Here is an 11,388-nt window from a genome sequence, read left to right on the forward strand (position 1 = left end):
GAGGGAGAGAAAACGTAATTGAAAACACTTGTCAATGAATGAAAAAGTAAGAAAAATAACCGGGGAGAGAAAAGTGAATTAAAAACACTTGTAAATGAATGAAAAGGTAAGGAAAATAACCAGGGAGAGAAAAGGGAATTGAGAAAACACTTGTAAATGAATGAAAAAGTAAGAAAAATAACCAGGGAGAGAAAAGTGAATTAAAAACACTTGTAAATGAATGAAAAATAAGAAAAATAACCAGGGAGAGAAAACGGAATTAAAAACACTTGTAAATGAATGAAAAATAAGAAAAATAACCAGGGAGAGAAAAGTTATTTAAAAACACTTGTAAATGAATGAAAAAGTAAGAAAAATAACCAGAGGAGAGAAAAGTGAATTAAAAACACTTGTAAATGAATGAAAAGGTAAGGAAAATGCCCAGGACCCAAGACAGGGGGCCAGGGGGACCTGAGGAGAGGCGTTTTAGAAGAAAGTTTCTTCGCACCCTAAGAACAAAGGTCTGAAGAATTTTTTAGACCTTGCCAAGAACAGTAATGCTCAATGGAGCCAGAGTAGTAGTGGCAAATATAAAAGTAACAAGAGTCTTAGATGTACAAACATTTTTGCTACTTCATGCGAGGCTATATACCGAGTATAATCGTAGAACTGAAAATTGTTATTTTAATACTTAAAATATCTGTATTTGAGAGTAAGACGAGACACCATGATCTGTCATACTGAATTCCGTTTGGGATATTTTTCTTCGTTATACATTTCTTATCAATTCCCAAGGATTATCATTTAATTTATCAGTAATTAAATACCAATAAAATACCTACACATCTGGCATTTCACGTAATATTTATTAATAATCAAATTGTAACAGACCTATCTACATTTTCGAAATCTGAGGCAAAATTTATTACGTATAATCAGTACTTCGAACCATCCGAAATTTGAATCAATATTAATCAATATACAAATAATAATCAAAATATTATCGTATCCGAAAGTTGAGGTATTATTTATCAGTAACTGCACACGAATCAGAATATAAATACGGCTGAAATCTGAAGCACTTCCGACGCATCAGTAACTAACCAGTTCCAATAAATGGCGTTTAAGACATAATCTCTTTAATCATTCACATTCTTTCGATACTTTTAATCTTACAGCACACTGTTGCCGCCTTGCTTCATAAGCTGTATTTCCTATACTTTAAGGATACCCTTACCCAATATAAATGATCAAAACGTTACTGTTTAACTTGTAATCATAACATTCATTCGAACTCCTCGTCTGAATATAATGAAGTAAACTCTCACGTAAATTCTGAGAATTATTAAAAACTAATTATCAACGCACTTTACTGAAAACGAATAATACCAGAGTGCCGTAAAATCATCTGATTCAATAAAGAAAACCCGTTATTTCCATTTGTACATCAAGTCAAACTTCAAGTTAAGATAGTCAGAATCAAGCAATTATCAAGAAAGGGAGGTTTAGGAAACAAATGAATGATAATTTCTGTATAAATAACTTTCACTAAAGTAAAGCTTTCATTTTATTTGCATCTCAAGTCAAACAAAGTTATGCCCAGCAAAATAACTGATTATCAAAAGACTTACTTGGGTGTGGTCGTCGCAGGATCACCAAATATTTTGACAAATTCACTTATATCAAAAGGAAGATTGTTGGGGAACACAACTGGAGACTCAGAGTCAATGGGTTGCGGAAACATGCTGTTGATGTCATACGGCTTCCCCGGCTGAGGGAAGATGACGCTCCCACCACCAGCCGCTGAAAATTCTGCTGTGCCAAATGGGTTGCTCGCCGATGATGCTCCACCGGAGGGAAGTGACCCGCTAAACGAAGTGATTGATGGAGAAGGGAAACCGAATGTATTTCGGTTAGCAGGGGAGCTTCCGGGGGAGCCACCAAAGTAAGGACTCGATCCCCCGCCAAAGCCTGGTCCTTTCACTCCTTTTAGGCCACGAAAACCGGAACCGGAAGCTGAAGCTGATCCGCCAAACTCTGCGCTGGTCGGGCCTCCAAGATCTAGGCCGGGCAGTCCGCCGGTGTCTTGGCCTAGACCAAATGGTGGCCCACCAGGAAAGCCGCTGAATTTAGCTCCTGCTGAACCTGAGAAGCCTGCTGCTGATGGTCCGGTGAAAGGGAATTTTATTGGTGGTTCTTGACCAAAGGGCAGCGGCAGACCACCTTCTGAACTCCCGCCAAATGAAAATGATGCAGCCAAGTCTGTGCCTCCCCCTTTACCCCCTCCTTTTGCGCCACCCTTCCTTCCTCTCGTGGTTCTTGCCCTCCCACTTCCGAAGCTTGCACTTGCAGAACTAGCACCCCCAAATCCCCCGCTACCGGGAAATTTGAATCCCTGGATGTCAAGCACTTCTTCATAGTCGCTTTTCTCAGTGGTAGCAGGCTCTAGGAAGGCCTCTGGACCGCCAAGACCTGGAAATCCACCAGAGGACCCACCACTGCTTCCAAAACCTCTAGGGCCTCCTTTCCTTGCATTAAAGGAGCTTCTCCTTGGGGATGAAAATCCTGGAAACCCTGTTAATGGACCTGTCCTGTTTGGAGGAAGCAAAGCTTAATTAGTAAATGCATAGTAAATACCGTAAGTGCAGCGAATATTTTAAATATCAATAAAAAAAAACACTGTTATAAGGAATGCATTAATATAAAGACATCAAATAAGAAGTAACTTGTTTGCCTCTCTGAGTGTTCTAATGTAGAAAATTTGAATTCCAATTGTCAAGAGGTACATGATTTCATCTGATTCTGAGGACTAATTCATTCACAAAACAGTATTTTACTTTCCAATGCAAGTTTCTTCAGTAAGTTTAATGTACATCATTAGAATATGAATGGAAACTATCCTAGATGTAACCAATAAAGCTAAAAACACAAGCACAAAAAAACACAAACTTCAATACAACGCAATTACACATTAACTAAGTTAATCTTGGAAAGAGGGAATAGACACTAGGCCAATTTCTCTTATATAGAGGAGACTTAGAGGAGAACTGAAGTCAAGAAAAACGAAATTTTGAGGATAAACTTTTTCGATTTTCGATGGACAGTGAAAATATGTTTTGGCAAGTACAAGAAGTACTGTGTAAATGATTATGGCAATAAATACTTTTAACATAATTTAAATCTATATATATATATATATATATATATATATATATATATATATATATATATATATATATATATATATATATATATATATAATGTGTGTATGTATGTGCACGCGCTTTTAAGAAAACTAAAAGTAGGCAACAGATATCAAGGGAATATCCACGTTACTCTATGATTATGAAATTTGAGTCCTCCTTACAAAATCCCAGTGCGAATAACAAAAATAACGTACGAATAAAAGCTGGTCTTCCTTTTGAAGCAGGACATAACTTAATAACCCAAATTGGAAGATAGAAAAAGCTACTCAACTGACTCATGACTACTGAAGATTTCATCGTCGTCACATTTCCAACTGGACACTTTGGGATAGCCAGTGAAATTGATTTAAATTAAAGTTTAACTCAAGTGGGGAAAATTGTGTATATTGATCAACACTGGATTAATATTATAGAAGGGAAACAGTGTATATTCATCCAAATAGGTTATTTTGTTCCGAGCCTATTTTCTTGCTAATATTTTGAGCTTTTTCAAGTTACTGAATTTCATTCTCACAATGATTTGAACCCCAAGCTTTCCTGTTGTTTCCAAAATGATTTGCACCGACAGAGATTCCTCGTCACTATCAAATGAATGATTCTCCAGAGTTCGTCTTTCAATATCTTTCTGTCTGATATATATATATATATATATATATATATATATATATATATATATATATATATATATATATATATATATATATAAATATGTGTGTGTATATGTATATATATATATATATATATATATATATAATATATATATATATATATATATATATATATATATATATATATATATATATATATATATAATATCGTGTGTGTGTGTGTGTGGAAAACAACACAAAAAATTTATATCATGTATATGTACAAACATATCTTGCATACATAAACTACCTATAAATTTGGTCCATAATTTTCTCTAACGAAGCTGCTACAAGAAAAACGACAAACCTACCTAGCGTTCGTTCTACATAAGAGAACTTACAAAAAGTCAGTAAGATGATCTATGAAGTCTACAAAACTACGCGCTAAATTCAGAGTTATGACAACCTAAATCGACATGAGATCGCACTTAAAACCCCGCTCTTCAATCTGCTCCTACCATCTACATTAATCTGACAACGCCGTTTTGACTCTCCTGTCCATTAACATCAAAACTGGCAGGGGCTACTGCGGGCATATGTTGGCTTTAAAAACTACCCAAACGCGCTTAAATCATGTAAAACTTAAGCCACTACGGAAGAAGTCAATTGGACTCCTAGGGAGGTGGAGGGGGAGATACGTGGCCTACTTGAAGGTGTTACGTGTTACCAAAAGCTGTCTGATTCGTGTTTGCAAAAGGTACTCCATTCTTTGACTTACTCATCGCCACTCCGGAAGTTCCTCCTGTACCTACTGTATCCAGATCCTGACGGGTAGTGGGATGGTCGCTGTGGTCTGCGGGGACAGAAATTACACAAATCAATCATCTAGTGGCATATGGCAACTACTCCCTCACCATGAACTGAACTGACCTATCACTGTTCTTGCGTTTTTCCTTTGCAGTTCCTAGACTTTAGCTAAACTAATAGAAGATGACCGACAAAATCAACTTTAGATATCAAAGAATGCTCATTAATTCTGGAAGGCAATTTTTCTGTCTTGAACAAGTTTCTGGATTACGTCATTTCTTTAGATTTAATTTTAGCTATATTCGTGTTTCCCACAAGCATCGACTATTTGGTTCCAATCTAATGCTAACTGGCTTCCTAAAATTGTCAGTATTTTCTATAAAAAAAAAAAGACTCAAAGACCTATTAAAGCAGAGAAACAGACCTCCGTTTCCTATTCGAAACTTTTTCTCAGTTCAAGTCATTTGCCCCTGTGGCCTTGTTCTATATGAACAGTGTTCATCCCCTGAATAATAATATTATTCTCAGCAATGTTTCCTTCTCGATCTTCCACACTACCACTATCCATAGAGGGCAATTTAGACATGAACTCAAATGAAAGAAAAAAATAATCGCAAAGCAAAACCAGACATAACCTTGAATTTCTAAAATAATGCGCAACGGGTCATACGATTGGTTTCCGTTCGATAACAGAAATCACTTTGCAACCGATACTTCGCGGGCGAGGGCACTGGCAAAGCTACGTCAAGAGGTGATGACGGAGTAACCTTTTACTACGTATGACTAACACAACTTTTAAAAAGAAGCGGAGGAGGGGGAGGGAGGCACAGGACGGCCTAAGTTCCTTGCAGACCATGAGCGGGAATGACAGTTAAATTCATAAAAGTAATAACAACAGTAGGAGCAGTAGACGTTAACAGCATCAGTTTTATCTATCCCATATTTGCCGTGTTAGCATTCTGATCTTCATTTCTTTACTGGCTATCTTCGATATGCATCCTACAACTCTGGAAATCAATCTTCATGTTCATGGAGGAATTCGAAAACTACCCTTCATCTTTCCAACATTAATCCATTGTCGGAATGGACAGAGCCAGTGGCTCTCTCTCTCTCTCTCTCTCTCTCTCTCTCTCTCTCTCTCTCTCTCTCTCTCTCTCTCTCCATTTTGGATGAAAGACGTATATAACGGTATTGATAAACATGCAAGAGCGATGAGAAGTGAATAAAAAATTTAATATGATGAGGGTAGCAGTGGATCAAGTTCCACTTGACAATCATAACTAGGCTGCTTTAACCTACGGAACAACAGGGGCTTAGGATATTCAAAAACAAGTAAAAATTGCGCCGAACAATCGAGTTTTCTGTACAGCGTGTAATCAAGGCCACCGAAAATAGATCTATCTTTCCGTGGTCTCGGTATAATGCTGTATGAGCCACGGCCAATGAAACTTTAACCACGGCCAGGTGGTGGCCTGGCCTATATCGTTGCCAGGTGCATGATCATGGTTAACTTTAACTTAAATAAAGTGAAAACTACTGAAGCTGGAGGGCTGCAATTTGGTATGTTTGATGATTGGAGGGTGCATTATAAACATACCAATTTGCAGCCCTTTAGCCTCAGTAGTTTTTGAGATTTGAGGGCGGACAGAGAAAGTGCGGACAGAAGGAGGTGCGGACGGACATACAAAGCTGGCACAATAGTTTCTTTTACAGAAAACTAACAAGGTTGAATACGAGCAGAAACCAACAAAGCTAGTGTTATTGGATCTGCTTAGTTTACCTAAATCTAACCTTCTAAATAAAAATCATTTAATTTCGGTTGTTTTATTTACCTTTACAGATGGTAAATTTACAAAGCTTTCTAGCATGCTGAGATACCATACATAGCGTCGTGTATATGTATGAATGTTTTTGTGTCCAGATGTGTATATGTGCCCTTGCTATATATGTATATGTATGTATGTATGTATGTATGTATGTATATATATATTATATATGTGTGTGTGCATGTGACTGTGTGGGTAAGCAAGCATGTTCATGTACAAAGGCTTATGACTGCGTGAGTTTGTCTAAGTGTGTATGTGTATGTGTGTGTGTGTGTGTGTGTGTGTGTGTGAGTTCAGGTGAAACTATCAATACCAGCAAACGTCACCAATCACAGCCGATAGCGTTTATCATGTATAAATTTCACATCGAACACCTGACGGATGTCAGAAAAGACCGATTGACTTTCAATCCTTTTATAGTATCGGATTCGAACTGGAAGCACACCTGCACACTTTCTTTGGATAACGAGAGATCCTTTAAAAAAGAAAAATGAAAAACGTAGAGATGAAGATTGGGATATTTACGATGATAACAGTGGCGGGACAGCTTCCTTCGTAATTCCATCCGTTTCAGGTTTACTTTTAAATTCTATGTGGGGGGTGGGGGGGGGGGGAGAGTGATGTAGATACATTAGTTTTGAAATTTATTTAAGTATACTTTGGAATTATGGGGAAGGTACCTAGTTTGTAAACATAAAACTCAAAACAGCAACAAGAATAATAACATAGTTTTGAAATCTACTTAAAACATATTTTGGAATTATAAGGAAAGTGCCTACGTTTGCATAAAAAGAACAAAACAACCACAACAATAATAACAATAGGAACAATCATTATTTTTTATTGAGGCCTACCTAGGAACCAAGGATGACAAGCAAATCCCTACCAAAGCAAAATTAGCACGACGAACAAGAACAAGAACAAGAACAAAACTATTCAAACAGTAGACAGAAGGAATCAGAAGAGAACTAAGATGAGACCTAAACATCAATTTAAATTTCCAATAATTTTACTTATAACGAACTTAATTACTGATGTTCATGGTTGCAAGTTCATCAATCAGATGACAAAAAATCATTATCTTTTACTCCAAAGCCCCTTACAGCAGGTACTCTGTGCGACATATTTATAAAAAAAAAATCAGTTGCAATATTAGCAGAATACACCCACAATGCCATTTACCTTATTAATTCCGACTGACAAAGCTAACAAATGCTCAGGTAAGTTTAAACTGGGAGGGAAGTAATATTCTGTATCTAAATGAAGAAAAAAAAAAGTGAGCCGTGTACGAGCAAACGAGCACTAAGTTTTTCATATCCACGTAGAGCTATGTTATTTTTCCCAAGAGAAAAGACACGTAATTTGATATAAGTTGAATGCCAGGTAACGCAGGAACTTAGTATTGACTATTTTCATAATGAAAGACATAAAACTCAACAGCATCGAGGACTCAATTAAAATCAAATTCAAGTAAAGGATTCTTGAATGTCTGTACACAAACGGCAAATCATCAAATTCAGGTCCGGGAATACAAGGTTTGGACACAACATATTTTACAGAATTTTACAACCGTCAAACATAAGCAAATGAACCAGTCACTGATCTTCGTAGAGGATTTTTTCGACGTTGAAATGTCCTGTAACATCTGTAACCATTTTCATCAAATAACACAATATCCATCTTCGTCAGAAGTGATATCGCAAACGTGTGCGTCATTCCCAGAAATTTAGGTTCAATCTATATTTGAGTATGAAAAACAGCATAAAATTCCCTTTTCTACCGGAACAGGAGTTTCGTTCCTTCCCTTGGCTTCATAGACCCTCTCCCACACCAATGAGCCAGCGCTTTCTCAGTCTCCCTCATCCCAAAACTTCCGAACTATACAGTCGTAAGAGCAACTTATCATCTTCAATTTTCTACATGTAACCAAATTCACCTTGAAACTCTTATTCAGACTCTGCGAACAATTAATTTCAATAGCTTCCTCCGATTTTCTTTCATTTGCTGTTACTGCCAAGAAGCCATGACTCAAATCTTTTTATACAACATAAGTTTTGCTTCTCGAGACTCTTCCGCACACTATACATTTTACACAGATCCTGCCTGTTCAGCTTACTTCACTAACTACATCCAGTCTTCCATTATCCACACTAAAGTTTCCTGCATAACACTGTCTTCCATTTACACCTACAACTTTACCCTTGATTCCATACAATCATAATCAACTTTGTCTTATTGCAAACACTATTTCACCAGTCTTTGCAGCCTCCTTTCCCTGTCACCAGCTAACAACATCACCTACAAATATCAGCCACTCTAGACTTTATTAACAAGCCATTTCTTTTGGCCAAAGCTCATCATCTGTCATTTGCAGGCTTCTCACATCATTCCTTGAAAAAATTACTGAACATATAAGGACATTTAACACATCCTCGTCAACAACCCACTTCTACTCCAAACCAGTCACTCTCCCATCTACATATTCCATGACAATCTTCGATATTCTGAACTAATTACCTTCACCACCATTCATCCTCAACTACCTCCTAACTATATCGCTACTAAATATGTCATAAACTTTTTCTAGTGCATCACAGCCATTTTCTTTTTGCTCTTAAACTTTTCACATCCACCCCTTTGTCTAAATCTACACTGCTCTTCTCTCATTCATTCTCTTGTTATTTTTCCTCATTTTTAGTTAAAGCCCTAACATACACTTTTTCAAGTACACTGAGTATTGTTATGCCCGTATAATTCTTGCAGTGCCCTCTAATCACCCACAAGGGAATAATAATTTCCTTAACCTAGTTCTTTAGAACCATTCTCTCACTCAGAAATACCTTACACAACACACTCACTAAATCACTGTCATACTGCAACGTCAGACATGTGATCCTATCATCTCCTTGGACATTTCCATGATTTACCCTTTTAAGCGTCCAATTTACACCATCTCTTATTTACACATTTGCATTAGTCTCTTTCATTCTTGGACATGCAGATCCGCCTTTCTTCTGTCCATTAAACTCGATAACCCGTCATAATACTCATTATACTCTTTCCAAACAGAATACCTTCTTTTACATCTTTTGTTCTGAGATGTATTTGCATAATAACCTTTCTTTCTGCACTTACTGTCTACCAGAACGTCTTTTAAAGTACTTGTTCAATATCACACATAATATTGCATCCTAGAACTGCAACTCAAGCAATCCACCGTTTTCGTTCACTAAAGCTTTTATTTCATTATTCCACCACTCATTCTCTTCCCCCTTCCTATGAACCTATATCTCTAAGTGCTCCCTGCTAAACCAGTGATCAGTCCTTCAATTTTACATACTAGTCATAAGCCTCTAACCAAATTTTCATTCATCTCCATAATAGTTATACTTCTCTCCTATCAAAACCGAATCTCTTGGTGGTATGCATATATATACATACATACATACACACATAATAAACAAAATAATGAAATGTTTCACATGCTTTGAGGAACAACAGTGGTGTTGATTTTGACTTTCAAAACTTTCAGAAGCAGAGCACTGCACCTTGACAAGAATCGCTTTAGGGTTTAATGACTGTAAGAAAAAAAAATTTAAAACTACAGCAACAATAGTATTAATACATAAAACAAAGCCACAAGGATTATAACAATAATGCATGAAGGAATATGTAACAACCACTAACATGCAGACAACTACACAAAGATGCCATTCGCGTGACCAGCACAAAAAGGTGTAAGATTGAGAGAAATATCAGAAAAACGTAAAAGCAACAGGAAAGGAGATTACGTGAAATCTCCAATAAAACCATTTCACTTCAACTAAAATAAAAAAAAAAAAAAACACGGCGATCAAAAGTAAAAGTTAAGAAACTGAAACTTTAATTTTCCTCTCGATGTAAGTTTCCACATACGGTCAGTGAGTATATTGTGTGGAAGATTACTTTGCAGGTTAACGGCCTTTCAGTCTGCTACGTCTAAACACCTGCACATTTTGAATGACAATAATTCAAAGCCAATAAACAAAGCTTTTTTTGTAACAAAACCTCCTCAATTTCAGTATCTAGAATTAAGCTAATTTTAATCAAGACACATAGCTCGTTTGCCACGAGAGTGACATAACTCAAAAATGGATATTTTTCGGGAGAAGCGATTAAGTTTAAAACTCTCTATGGTCTCTATAATGTAATAGTGACATGGCAAGCCCTCTAGCGGTTAGTATTACATATACAAATAAGATGTTTTTACCACAATATGGAACAAAGAACGGGCTATCTGCTAGTATCAATAACTCAAAAAACACATTTTTTGAGTTGTGTCATTCTTCTGGCAGATGAGCGACATATTCGTCAGCATGACAGACTTAAATTTCACAATTTCCTAGAGGAAGTGAAACAGCTGAAACGAAATTTTATTCGGTCAGACATTCTAAGCAATGTCTTCAATCAGACACTAGTCAGGGGACATTGTTAAATAAGAATGATGCGTAGAACTGCAAATAATTTGATAACGTCTAAGACGACCAGCCACACGTAATAAATAGTGTCAATCTTTACATATTTCAATAAAAAAAAAGACAAGACTTATTGCAAGTTTCTCTAAAGACTGTGTTAAATCAAATTTTCACAAAAGAGTATATTAATCACTGTTTTTGATTAGTCAGTAACTAAAGCAACATGTGTAAATTGTCAGTTTAGTGGGATTCTGCTTATGTAAAGATATACCTATGTATACTGTGTTGATGTATACTGTAACCATATCGTAAATACTGTACTTGTAAAAAAAAAAAAACTGTTTCTAATGAAGTTAACAAATGGAAAAAGTTAGTACGAGCATCCGCCGGCCGTGGCTAAGGTGCTCTTAATGAAAATCCAATAACAATGAACACTTTTAATTTAAGTGTAACTTTCTTGAAGGTCTGTAACTATCCCAGTGGAGATTTTCCCACTTTCCCCCTCACACGCAACTGTCACTAAATCTTG

At 36.5% G+C, this 11,388-nt stretch overlaps 1 protein-coding gene across 1 annotated transcript in view; it reads right to left on the reverse strand.

Moving 5' to 3' along the window:
* Positions 1-11,388, reverse strand: part of LOC136843161 (hemocytin-like) — a 224,310-nt gene that overhangs the window by 211,137 nt on the left and 1,785 nt on the right. Inside the window, 2 exon segments of the mRNA XM_067111219.1 lie at positions 1,611-2,570; positions 4,551-4,625. Coding sequence (XP_066967320.1) covers positions 1,611-2,570; positions 4,551-4,625 — 1,035 coding nt within the window.

The sequence above is a fragment of the Macrobrachium rosenbergii genome, chromosome 2 (assembly GCF_040412425.1).
Source record: "Macrobrachium rosenbergii isolate ZJJX-2024 chromosome 2, ASM4041242v1, whole genome shotgun sequence".
NCBI classification, from domain to species: domain Eukaryota; kingdom Metazoa; phylum Arthropoda; class Malacostraca; order Decapoda; family Palaemonidae; genus Macrobrachium; species Macrobrachium rosenbergii.